This window comes from Sus scrofa, chromosome 5 (genome assembly GCF_054392235.1).
Source record: "Sus scrofa isolate SSC_HxYL_T2T_F1_AM1 chromosome 5, Sscrofa_HxYL_maternal_Yorkshire_Landrace_v2.0, whole genome shotgun sequence".
NCBI classification, from domain to species: domain Eukaryota; kingdom Metazoa; phylum Chordata; class Mammalia; order Artiodactyla; family Suidae; genus Sus; species Sus scrofa.
In genome coordinates this window covers 69,429,363-69,442,511 of record NC_139387.1, presented here as the reverse complement: position 1 = coordinate 69,442,511, position 13,149 = coordinate 69,429,363, and the positions used below count along the sequence as shown (strand labels likewise).

Genomic DNA, 13,149 nt, shown 5'->3' with positions numbered 1-13,149 from the left:
TGGAACCATGAGGTTTCCTGTTCAGTCCCTGGCCTTGCTCAGTGGGTTAAGGATCCGGATGCCGTGAACTGTGGTGTAGGCCGGCAGCTGTAGCTCTGGTTAGACCCCTAGCCTGGAAACCTCCATATGCTGCAGGTGCGGCCCTAAAAAAAATACGCCACCCCCCAAAAAAAAACCACCTCGATACTGAGTAGTATTAATTTTTAAAAAATTCCCAGTTAGGAGTTCCTGTCATGGCAGAAATGAATCTAAGAACCATGAGGTTGCAGGTTCGATCCCTGGCCTCGCTCAGTGAGTTAAGGATCTAGTGTTGCCGTGAGCTGTGGTGTAGGTCGGAGACACGGCTCTGATCTGGCATTGCTGTGGCTGTGGCATAGGCCACAGCAACAGCTCCAATTAGACCTCTAGCCTGGGAACCTCCATGTACTGTGGGTGTGGCCCTAAAAAAAAGACAAAAGACAATAAATAAATAAATAAATAAAAATTCCCAGTTAGATAAAGCTATCCTGCTTTTCTATGGATACTACTCCAATTCTTATGCTATCAAATGTGTCTTAAGGAAATTCTCTTGTGGCTCAGCGGGTTAAGTGTCGAGCATTGTCACTGCTGTGGCCCAGGTCACTGCTGTGCCATGGGTTCGATCCCTGGCCTGGGAACTTCTGAATTAAACGGGTGCAGCCAGGAGTTCCTGTCGTGGCTCAGTGGTTAACGAATCTGACTAGGAACCATGGGGTTGCAGGTTCTATCCCTGGCCTTGCTCAGTGGGTTGAGGATCCGGCGTTGCCATGAGCTGTGGTGTAGGTCGCAGATGCGGCTCAGATCCTGCGTTGCTATGGCTCTGGTGTAGGCTGGTGGCTACAGCTCCGATGAGACCCCTAGCCTGGGAATCTCCATATGCTGCAGGAGTGGCCATAGAAAAGGCAAAAAGACAACAAACAAACAAACAAACAAAATAAATAAATAAATGGGTGCAGCCAAAAAAAAAAAAAATCAAATATATCTTAATTGGATAATAAAAGGAGGGGAAAAATGATCAAATGGGAATTTGGAATGAAACCAGAAAAAATGGGAAGAGTCTTAAAACATGTTCCGAGAGCTTTACCGTTGTGAATGTGCATTCTGGCTTTTCCCTCAAACAGGTTTTATGGACTGGCAGAGCCAGTATGAATGTTTCAGGGAGAAATAAATTTGAGGAAGTGAATGAAGCCTCACCTTGATTTAGTACCTCCACCTGAGGCCCCAAAACATGATTGGCTGGGGGATCAGCCGTAGCGGCACACCCTACCTGGGGGGGCGGTTCATATATATGCTCCTGTTGGTGAATAGACCTCTGGTTCTTGATCCTGAGGAATCAGTCCCACCCACAAAGATGTGGGCTCAACTCCTTCTAGGAATATTGGCCCTATGGCCAGCTGTGGCAGAGAAACTCCTCCCGTAAGTGCTGGTGTCAGAGTTGATTTGGGGCAGTTGGCTTCTTGGTCTGTCTTTCTCAAACACAACTATGAGGGAGAAGAGATAATCTTTGCTTTGTTTCATTTCCTTCTCATCTTTTCCCTTCTTTAGTGTGATTTCTCCTTTATCCAGAGGGAAAATTTTTAAAAGATTATATTAAAATAAAGAAATCTTCCTGTGCCCTGTTCCCTGTAATAGCACTGATTTCCTCTTTGGTACTCTTGGCCTACAATGATGGCCTGCCGTGGTGGGAGGTTTAAGGCTGTACACTGAGTTATTTGTTAATTGTCTGCTTCTCCCTCATAGAAAATAAGGTGCAGGAGTTCCTGTCGTGGTGCAACGGAAACAAATCTGACTAATATCCATGAGGATGCGGGTTCCATCCCTGGCCTCTCCCACTGGGTTAAGGATCCAGCGTTGCTGTGACCTGTGGTTGTAGGTCACAGACGCGGCTTGGGTCCCACGTTGCTGTGGCTATGGTGTAGGCCGGTAGCTGCAGCTCCGATTTGATCTCTAGCTTAGGTACAGCCCTAAAAGGCAAAAAAAAAAAAAAAAAAAAAAAAAGCAAAAGGAAGGAAGGTGCACAAAGTCAGGGGTTTGGTCTGTTTAATTCATCTCTATATGCTGAGTGCTTAGGAGAGGGATGAATTTTTCACTGAATGGATGAATCCTGACTGACCTGAACTCTGTTCGCTTCTTTAACAGAAACTATCTGGTGACATTACCTGCCCAGCTTGTGTTCCCCTCTACTCAGAAGGTTTGTTTGGATCTGAGTCCTGGGTACGATGCTGTAAAGTTCACTGTCACTCTGGAGACCAAGGACAGGATCCTCACGTTGTTGCGACAGTCTGGACTGAAGACACGACACTTACATTGCAGGTCCTTTTTGGTGAGTGCAGTGTGAGCCCAACTCTGGTGCCCAGCTTTCCCATTCTCCTCCCTGGGCACTCACCAGAATCTCTCCTTGAGTATGTTTTCTGTTGTTTTACTTTTTCCATGGCCTTGAAGCCTGTCTCTTCTAAACCTCCATGCCTGGCCATGCCTCCTGATATCATTCTTTCCCTTCTTTCTGTCAACTTGTGAATGGCCCTACCCTTCCTACCTCCATCTAACTCATTTCTTTTCTTTTCCTCTCCCTCTTGGGTTCAGAGCAGTTGATTCTGTTTCCCCCAGTCTCTTACTCCTCCCCAGAGCTTCCCTGTCTTGACCAGGTACCACTTCCTGCGGATGGGAGAGAAGAAGTGGCCACCGTCCGGGTGTCGGGAACTGGAAAGGGCATCAGCTTTGAGGAGAAGAAAAAGGTTCTAATTCAGAGGCAGCAGAATGGCCTCTTTATACAAACTGACAAACCTGTGTACAACCCAGGGCAGAAAGGTAAGAGACACACAGGTGGGATGAGACAAAAAGCCTGCGAAACAGCAGCACACATTTGTAGAGGGGATTTGCGGGTTACCGGGAGGCCTGTGGGCCAAGGAAGAGAGGAAGGTCTGGAGGGATGAAGTGTGATGAGTGTTGAATGCATGCAGGGCTACATAGGCCAAAGAGTAGCGGGTGGAGTTGCTACTGGGTGTGTATCTAAAAAGGCACATTTCTCCTGCAGTGGAATCTGACAGGTATAACTGGATCGCTGGGTCTCATAGCAAGCTGCTTGCATAGGAATCAGAAAGCATCAAGGGCATTTAAGCCCGCTAGTTTCTATGTGTTTCTTCATCCTTAGAAAGGGATTTGAAGAGGTTTCAAAGTTAGAAGCCATGAAGAAAAACTGGGGCATGAAGTCCCTCTCTCAGACTAGGTTTTATTTATTTATTTATTCATTTTTAAAATTTATTTTTATTTCTTGCTTTTTAGGGCTGCGCCTGCAGCATGTGAACATTCCCAGCCTAGGAGTTGAATCAGAGCTATAGCTGCCGGCCTACACCACAGCCACAGCAACACTGGGTAAGAGCCGAGTCTACAACCTGTGCCACAGCTCACGGCGGCAATGCCACCTGATCCTTAACCCACTGAGCGAGGCCAGGGATGGAACCCACATCCTCATGGATATGAGTCGGATTCGTTTCTGCTGTGGCACAACAGGAACTCCAGACTAGATTTTATTAAAAAGTAAAACCTGGGAGTTTCTGCTGTGGCGCAGCAGTAGCAAATCTGACTCGTATCCATGAGGACTCGGGTTCGATCCCTGGCCTTGCTCAGTGGGTTAAGGATCTGCCGTTGCTGTGAGCTGTGGTGTAGGTTGCAGACAAGGCTCGGATCCTGCATTGCTGTGGCTCTGGCATAGGCTGGCAGCCACAGCTCTGATTCAACCCCTAGGCTGGGAACTCCATATGCCAAGGGTGTGGCCCTATAAAGACAAAAAAGACCCAAAAAAAAAAAAAAGTAAAACCTGATGGGTTTTTGCTGACTCAGAAGTACGTGTGAGGAAGCAGAAAGGGTGAAAGAAAGAAAGATTCTGAGAGGGGAAAAAGTCCTTTTTCCTAATGATACCTGTTCTGTCCTAGTGCAACTCCGCATTGTCACTTTGACCAGCAGCTTCATTCCAGTGAATGACAAGGTGAGAATTTAGTGGGGAAGAGGGACAGGGAAGAGAAGAGATTCTTTGGGAAGGGGCCCCTCTAGATGCAGAACTTGGGTGCGAATTGCAGTTCTAGCCTCAAGGCTCAAGTTCAGATCCTCCCAAGCCCCTGTCTGCCTGAAAGCCTGCAGAGGTGCCTGCCCTCAACTTCGAAGCTTTGATGGTTGAGAACATCGGTTTGGCTAATATTCCTGAGAGGTGGTTCTGTTTGGTGCTGTTTGTTTGTTTTGTTTTTTAAGGACCTCACACGTGGCATATGGAAGTTCCAGGCTAGGGGTCCAATTGGAGCTGCAGCTGCTGATCTACACCACAGACACAGCAGTGCCAGATCCAAGCTGAGTCTGCCACCTACTCCATAGCTCATGGCCACACTGGATCCTTAACCCACTGAGCAAGGCCAGGGATCGAACTCAAGTCCTCATGGATACTAGTCCGGTTCGTTACCGCTGAGCCACAATGGGAATTCCTTTGCTGCTGTTTTTTAAGTGGTTGCAAACTTTAAGACTTCCTCTCCAGGAGTGACACCTAGTGGCCTTTGCAATTCGAATACTAAGAAATAATTCAAGAGTGTATTAATAAAAGGAAGAAATAAGAATATCCACCCCACCATCTTTTTTTTTTTTTTCAACTAAGAGGCAAAGTAATTTATAGACAGTTCTCTTAAGGTAACATGCCTAAGATAAGAACGTGGTAACATTTGGTGAACACTTTAATTTTTCTTGAACAACCCGACTGTTAGAATCATAAACCTCTCAATATAGAGTTTGTCATTTCTATGTGTTTTGAAATACCTCTCAGACACTCCTGGCTGCCTTCTTTCTCCTTCAGTCACAGCTCATGGATCAAATGAAAATTGTAAAGATAATCATGGAGAAAGGCTTGTTTCTGGAGTTCCTGTTGTGGCACAGTGGAAGCGAATCCGACTTGTAACCATGAGGTTTCAGGTTCCATCCCTGGCCTCGCTCAGTGGGTTAAGGATCCGGCATGGCCATGAGCTGTGGCGTAGGTCACAGATGCTGCTGGAATCCCATGCTGCTGTGGCTGTGGCCTGCAGCTGTAGCTCCAATTTGACCCCCTGGCCTAGGAACTTGCATATGCCGCGGGTGCGGCCCTAAAAAGCAAAAAAAAAAAAAAAGAAAGCATTGTTTCTATTTCCATGTTCTCAAAGCAGCTGTTTCTTTTTCCAATATACAGGGAAGAGATAAACTTATTACTGATTGGTAGCCTCCTCCATCACTATTTTCTTTCCCAATTTGGAATTATTTTTAGTTTCTCCTTCCTATCACCTGTATTCTTTATCAGTTTGGTGTAATATTGACTACTTATTTCTTAACATGCTCACTGGAGACCTAGGGTCGAAGTGTGCCACAGCCAGAATTATTTTAGACTCTACTGCCCCCTGGAGGTTTATCTCATTGGCTACCCCTGTTATAGTACCTTTGCTCAAATTATGCTGGATTACTGAGAGGTGCTCTGATTTCCATGGTTATACTATATTTCTGTTGTCAAATTACTCCCTCCTTCCCACATCATATCTCTAGTCAGACATCACTCCAAGTTATAGCTTGAAACATCAAAAATTTGAAACACTGAATTTGAAACTCCAAGTTGAAACACTGAAATTAACTACTTTTTTTTAACGAAGAAACAGATTGGCAAAAATGTGAGTTTTACAAAGCACACTATTTAATCCCCAAGCAACTAAAGTATCCATATTAACCGATTCTCTCTGGCTTGGTTGCTACATCCATTTATTCAGAAACCTCAGGCAGCTTCCGGTGGAAATGCTGGTTGAACACTTGTTCCCTTCCAGAGACTGCTTCTGCCTGACTGGTGTCCAAACCTGCTTCTTGGCTCCCTGTGTGAGAAAAGTACTTTGTTATCCAAGGAACTGGGTTTTTCTAGAATTTATAGTAATCTACAGTAATCTGGGTGACACCTGTCTCCTGATTGTGTATATGTCATGTTTGCATGAGTCCAATCCTTCCCTTCAGGAAGGAGGGCAGAATATGCTACCCCCAATATGCCACTTTGACATGTAGATTGTTCTGAGCGGAAGGCATTGAAGATCCAGTAGAATCTAGAAGAAATTTTACCTGGTTCTTAAATGCCTATGAGAAATTAGATGTCTTGGTCTGGTTTTGGTATCAGGGTAACGCTAGCTTCATAGAATGAGTTGTGAAGCATTCTTTCGTCTCTAATTTTTTTGGACTAATTTGAGAACCTTCTCTAAATGTTTGGTAGGATACATCTGAGAAGTCATCTGGTCCTGGACGTTTGTTTATTGGGTTTTTTTAAATTACTATTCAGTTGTATTAGTGATAATTGGTCTGTTCATATTTTCTGTTTCTTCCTGGTTTGGTCATGGGAGACTGACATTTCTAGGAATTTGTCTATTTCTTCTAGGTTGTCCATTTTATTGATGGATACTTATTCATATAATCATGTACAATCCTTTGTATCTCTGTGGTATTATAACTTCTCCATTTTCACTTCTGATTTTATTAATTTGGGCCCTCTTTTTTTTCTTAACAAGTCTGGCTAAAGGTTTGTCAATTTTTTAAAATCTTTTTTGAGGAGCTGGCTCTTAGTTTCATTGATCTTTCCTATTTTTTTTTTTTTTTTTGAGTCTCTTTTTAATTTATTTCCTCTCTTATCTTTATGATTTCTTTCCATCTACTAACTTTGGGTTTTGTTGTTTATCCTTCCTTTCTAGTTCCTTTAGACATAAGGCTAGGTTTTCTATTTGAGATTTTTCTTATTTCCTGAAGTAGGCTTGTATCACTATAATCTTTCCTCTTAGAACAGCTTTGGCTGCATCCCATAGATTTTGTACCATTGTGTTTTTGTGTCTCCAGGTATTTTATTTTTTGACTTCTTCAGTGATCCATTGGTTGTTTAGTAGCATATTAGTTAGTCTCCACATATTTGTATTTTTTTGCACTTTTTTCTTGTAGTTGATTTTTAGTTTCATAGATTTGTGGTCAAAAAAGGTACTTGATATGATTTGTTTTCTTAAATTTATTGAGACTTGTTTTGTAGCCTATTTTGTGTCTATCATGTTATAATATTCCATATACACTTGAAAAATTGTGTATTTTGCTGCTTTTGGATGGAATGCTTTATATTAGGTTCATTTAGTCTAATGTATCATTTAAGACCTGTGTTTCCTTACTGAGTTTCTGTCTGGAAGATCAGTCCATTGATGTACATGGGGTTTTAAAGTCCCCTTCTATAATTATGTTACTGTCAATTTCTCTGTTCAGGGATGTTAATATTTCCTTTATTTATTTAGGTGTCTATAGCTTTCAAAATGAATATCTTAAAAAATGATAATATTATTATAACAACTAAGGAAATTAATAATAATTGTTTCATATTGTTTAATATTCAGTTTTAAGTTTTCCAAATAACTGTGTTTTTTTTCCAAACTAGACCTGATCAAGTTCATGTGTTACATTTAACTGTTACATTAAAAACATTTATCTTAATCTAAACTAATCCCCCTTATTTTTTCATTAGATTGACTTTTTTTGAGAGAGAGAGAGATCAGGCTAGATGACATGTAGACTGTCTCCATTCTGGAATATGGTATTGAATTTTGAGGAAGCCTAGTTCTCTTACAGAATATTTGATATACTTGATTTGTCTGATTATTTCATTACCGTGTAGTATAACTTGCTCTTTTATCTTCTAGAAGTAGCTCTGAGCTCCTTTATTTTCTAGAAGTAGCTCTGAAGTCTTTTTCTTTTTTTGCTTTTTTAGGGTGCACGTGTGGCTTATGGAAGTTCCCAGGCTAGGGTCGAATTGGAGCTGTAGTTGCTGGCCTATACCACAGCCATAGCAACTCGGGGTCTGAGCCACGTCTTTGATCTACACCACAGCTCACAGCAAGCCAGATCCTTTAACTCACTGAACGAGGCCAAGTATGGAACCCACTAGTCCATGATGACCAGTGTCCTCATGGAGACTAGTCAGGTTCATTACCACTGAGCCACAACAGGAACTCCTGAAGTCTTTTTTTTCCTTTTTTTTCTGGCTGTACCCATGGCGTGCAGAAGTTCTTGAGCCAGGGATTGAATCTACACCGCAGAAGCAACCTAAGCCACTACAGTGACAAAGCTGGATCTTTACCTCTGTACCACAAAGAAACTCCTCTGGAGTCCTAATTAGGTTTTAACTAAATATTTTTGGTAACAATATTTGTTTGTTTTTTTTTTTAAATGGGTGATGTTGTGAGCCTCAAATGTATCTCTTTAGAAGGCACAGAATATCAGGTTTTCCTGTTATTAGTGATGGCAAATATGATGACTTGGTTAAGGTGGTGACAACTAATTTTTCCAACAATAAGGTGTGTCCTCCCCCTGTTGAAATTAACAAGTAATTTTGGGTTGGCACTTTGATGCCTAGCACAATGACCCATTCCCCAATTAAACTTAATTGTTTAATTATTTCTATTTGCTTGAGGAAACAATATATGATTCTGTGATGTAGCTCTTTTAAACAGACATAAAAAAAAGAAAAGAGGAGTTCCCGTCATGGCGCAGTGGTTAATGAATCTGACTAGGAACCATGAGGTTGTGGGTTCCATCCCTGGCCTTGCTCAGTGGGTTAAGGATCCGGTGTTGCCGTGAGCTGTGGTGTAGGCTGCAGACGTAGCTCGGATCCTGCGTTGCTCTGGCTCTGGCGTAGGCCAGCGCCTGTAGCTCAGATTCGACCCCTAACCTGGGAACCTCCATATGTCGCAGGAGCAGCCTTAGAAAAGGCAAAAAAAAGACAAAAAAAAAAAAAAAAAAAAAAAAAAAGAAAAGAAATTGTTTTGCAATGCTTAAAAGTAAGTTTCCTGCCCACTGGCATTCAGAGAACAGTGGAGGAGGCCAGGAGACAATTGGTTCCTAAAACGAGGTTGAAACATGGGGGGGAGGTCCTGCTGTGGAGCAGTGGAAACAAATTTGACTAGTAACCATGTCGATGTGGTTCGATCCCTGGCCTCATTCAGTGGATTAAGGATCCGGTGTTGCCATGAGCTGTGGTGTAGGTTACAGACATGGCTCAGATCTGGCGTTGCTGTGGCTCGGGCATAGGCCGGTGGCTACAGCTCCGATTCAACCCCTAGCCTGGGAACCTCCATGTGCCGTGGGTGTGGCCCTAAAAAGCAAAACAAAAACAAAAACGGGGTGGGGGGGGCCTTCAAATACTGGTATTTTCTCTTAGGGTGTGTCGTGGAAGAGCTTGGTCACAAAGTACTGAAGGCTGCTGAGGGTCTGAATTTCCATTTCCTCACATTTTGGAGATTAGCAATCGCTGTAGGAAATCTCTTCTTTTTCCTCCCCCGGCCGACAAGCCTTTGCCCCATTGTTACTCTTATCAGGGCACAAAAGAGCCATTTAGAAAGGAAGGAGTGGGCAAACGAGAAAGACAGAGGCCTTTGTGAGCTTTTTGCTTTCAGTTAGCCTATCCTTATTGCTAGCTCTGCTTTAACCAGTATTATCTGCTTTTCTTTTTCAGTACTCCTTGGTGGAACTGCAAGTAAGTAGACATTTCTTCTTTCCCATCAGTTGTGGAGAAGGTGGTTGTTGCTAAACCTTGAGGCCAGCAGCAATGCTGAGATCTTGGTCCAGAGCCAGAGACTCTGCAGCAGCCCGAGTATCTACAACTCCACCTAAACCATGCCTGTTCTCTTGCCTCTGCCCCCACTTCTCAGGGTTAAATCTCTGTAGATAAAGATACCAACCTCTGGAGTTCCTGTTGTGGCTCAGTGGTTAATGAACCCGACTAGTATCCATGAGGTTGCTGGTTCAATCCCTGGCCTCGCTCAGGGGGTTAAGGATCCAGCATTGTTGTGACCTGTGGTGTAGGTCACAGATGTGGCTCAGATCCTCTGTTGCTATGGCTGTGGTGTAGGCTGGCAGCTACAACTCTGATTTGACTCCTAGTCTGGGAACCTCCATATGCCTCGGGTGTGGTCCTAAAAAGACAAAAAGAAAAACAAAACGAAACAAAACACAAAAAAAGACACCAACCTCTATTGTGATGACCCTTCCTGTTCTGATTCCTGTAACATCTCTGGGCCAAGTCCATCCCACAAGGCTTTGTTCTGTACTCCTTAGTATTTGGTAATTAACGGCTGGTATCACAAATGGTGTCACCATTGAAATGTGACAAGAATACCTGTGAGAAGTGCTCAGAAGGCAAGAATTCCTCACAGCATCCCCTCCATTTTTCTGACAATTACCTGCTATCTTACAATCAAAACCCTCAACACTGCTCTGCTTAAGGGACCAAGAATAAACCCTCTTTGTAAAAGGCATCCTAATGCCAACTTTATGAAACTGGATAACATTTTAAAGGACTTAATCTGATCATTTGAATCCAAAAGGACCCTTTTCTTCCTGGACACTGACCATTGAGGTGGGGTGTCATGAAAAATGGGTGGGATTTTTTTACCTGCTTTTTGCTCCTTTACCTGCTACCTGCAAGTGCAAGTGGTAATCAAAGAGGCAGGTACATCATGAAATTTCTTTTCAATGGACACAGGATCCAAATAACAACAGGATTGCACAATGGCTGGATGTGGTGCCCAAGCAAGGCATTGTAGACCTGTCCTTCCAGCTGGCACCGGAGGCGACGCTGGGCACCTACAGAGTGGCTGTGAATGGGGGCGAGGGCCAGAGCTTTGGCACCTTCAGTGTGGAAGAGTATGGTACGTGGGAGAATTAGCGGGTCAAAGGGTTGGACATGTTCTTGTCTCAAAGTCAGTAAAGGTAAAGTAAAATCTACTATGGAGAGGGATTATTTATTCATTTTAGTGCTAAACCAGTTGGTAACTTCAGGAGCATTTTGTCTTAATCATGCCCCCTTAATTAAATGAGTTTGGAGTTCCCATTGTGACTCTGTGAGTTAAAGACCTGACATTGTCTCCGTGAGGATGTGGATACCATCCCTGGCCTCCCTCCGTGGGTTAAGAATCTGACGTTGCCATGAGCTGTGGTGTAGGTCACAGATGTGGCTCAGATCTGGCATTGCTGTGGTTATGGCATAGGCCAGCAGCTGTATCTCTGATTCGACCCCTAGCCTGGGAACTTCCGTATGCTGCAGATATGGCAATAAAAAAAAAGAAAAGAAAAAATACAGCAGAAAATGACACAACACTGTAAATCAACTATACTTTGATAAAAAAATTTTAAAGGAGTTAATTAATTATCATTGTTTTATACCCCTGTGTTCACTATCTCTATGGTCAAGCCATCTTCCTACTCATTTTCCATTTCTCTCTCCATTCTCTCCAGTGCTGCCCAAGTTTAAGGTAGAAGTAGTGGAACCCAAACAGTTATCAACAGTGGAAGACTCTTTCTTAGTGAAAGTTTGTTGCAGGTAAGAATAAAGCTCTGAATCTAAAAGAGAATGGAGGAAAAAAAAATAAATAAAAGAGAATGGAGGGAGTTTCGGTCTTGGCTCAGTGGTTAACGAATCCTACTAGGAACCATGAGGTTGCGTGTTCGATCCCTGGCCTTGCTCAGTGGGTTAAGGATCCAGTGTTGCCGTGAGCTGTGATGCAGGTCACAGACTCGGCTTGGATCTGACGTTGCTGTGGCTCTAGCATAGGCTGGCGGCTACAGCTCTGATTCGACCCCTAGCCTGGGAACCTCCATATGCTGTGGGTGCAGCCCTAAAAGGACAAAAAAAAAAAAAAAAAAAAGAGAGAGAGAATGGATGTGTGGACATGTATAATTGAATCACTTTGTTGTACAGCAGAAATGATCACAGCCTTGTAAATCAACCATACTTCAATAAAACTTTTAAAAATGGGGAGGGGAAAAAAAAGGAATAAATCTCTGGATCCAGGGAAAACGAAAGCCATATTTTGAGATGCTGTGAGGGAGTGTTATAGGCAGAGAGATTATGGAGGGAGGGGTTAAAACCTGGAAGATATTATGTGGTCGAGTCAGGAGTTCTCCCAGGACACATTTCTTTTTTTTTTTTTTTTTTTTTTTTTTTTTTTTTTTTTTTTGTCTTTTGTCTTTTTTTGTCTTTTGTTGTTGTTGTTGTTGTTGTTGCTATTTCTTGGGCCGCTCCCGCGGCATATGGAGGTTCCCAGGCTAGGGGTTGAATCGGAGCTGTAGCCACCAGCCTACACCAGAGCCACAGCAACGCAGGATCCGAGCCGCGTCTGCAACCTACACCACAGCTCACGGCAACGCCGGATCGTTAACCCACTGAGCAAGGGCAGGGATCGAACCCGCGACCTCATGGTTCCTAGTCGGATTCGTTAACCACTGCGCCACGACGGGAACTCCCCAGGACACATTTCTAATTGTGTTTCTGCTCTTACTTCCCACTGCCCTCTCAGCCAGCATTATTGATGAGTGTTGATATTGACTCCCATGGTGAAATAGGAGTCAGGCAAAAGAAAGGCATGGTTACAGTCCTTTGAATGGTACTTATTTTGTGCAGTGGCCATATTCTAAGGCTTGGAGTAAAGCAGGGATGTGAATGAGAGCCAGAGAAGGGCAGGATTGTGAGAGCCCTTTCAAAGGTGGGAATGCAGGAAAGAAGGAAAAGTATTTAGGGGGGAAGAGAGGTGGACTGCAAGTAGAATGGCCCAATCCTGACTCTTCATGCTTTTTTCGGTTAGGTACACCTACGGGAAGCCCATACTTGGGATAGTGCACGTATCCGTGTGTCAAAAGGCGAATACTTACAGGTTTCGAGAGCCAGAATTGGAACAGCTACCTGACAGATGCAGGAACATCTCTGGTTGGGTGAGTAAATGGGATGTAGGAAAGGAACTTTATTCCTATGTCCTAAAGAGTACATAAGTAAGCACCAGTATGGAGAAGTGATACTTAAAAAGCCCAGGAGTTCCCGTTGTGGCCCAGTGGTTAACAAATCCGACTAGGAACCATGAGGTTGCAGGTTCCATCCCTGGCCTTGCTCAGTGGGTTAAGGATCCAGTGTTGACCTGAGCTGTGGTGTAGGTCGCAGACGCAGCTTGGATCCCGCGTTGCTGTGGCTCTGGCGTAGGCTGGCAGCTGCAGATCCGATTAGACCCCTAGCCTGGAAACCTCCATATGCCAAGGGTTCTGCCCTAAAAAGACACACACACACACACACACACACACACA

The 13,149-nt window shown here is 43.7% G+C and overlaps 1 protein-coding gene across 6 annotated transcripts in view; it reads left to right on the top strand.

Moving 5' to 3' along the window:
- A2ML1 (alpha-2-macroglobulin like 1) overlaps positions 1–13,149 on the top strand; it is an 80,439-nt gene that overhangs the window by 33,848 nt on the left and 33,442 nt on the right. For 4 of the 6 annotated variants that reach the window (XM_084956788.1, XM_084956789.1, XM_084956790.1 and 1 more), the window contains 7 exons: positions 2,158–2,341; positions 2,664–2,826; positions 3,951–4,003; positions 9,533–9,553; positions 10,562–10,727; positions 11,314–11,398; positions 12,660–12,786. Coding sequence is in view for 1 of the 6 variants with exons in the window: in XM_084956787.1 (XP_084812913.1) it covers positions 1,370–1,434; positions 2,158–2,341; positions 2,664–2,826; positions 3,951–4,003; positions 9,533–9,553; positions 10,562–10,727; positions 11,314–11,398; positions 12,660–12,786 (864 nt within the window). In the remaining 5 variants the exon portion in view is untranslated. Of the gene's footprint in view, positions 1–1,332; positions 1,435–2,157; positions 2,421–2,663; positions 2,827–3,950; positions 4,004–9,532; positions 9,554–10,561; positions 10,728–11,313; positions 11,399–12,659; positions 12,787–13,149 lie in introns of those variants that run through there. The other 2 variants (XM_084956787.1, XM_084956792.1) reach the window with 2 other exon arrangements.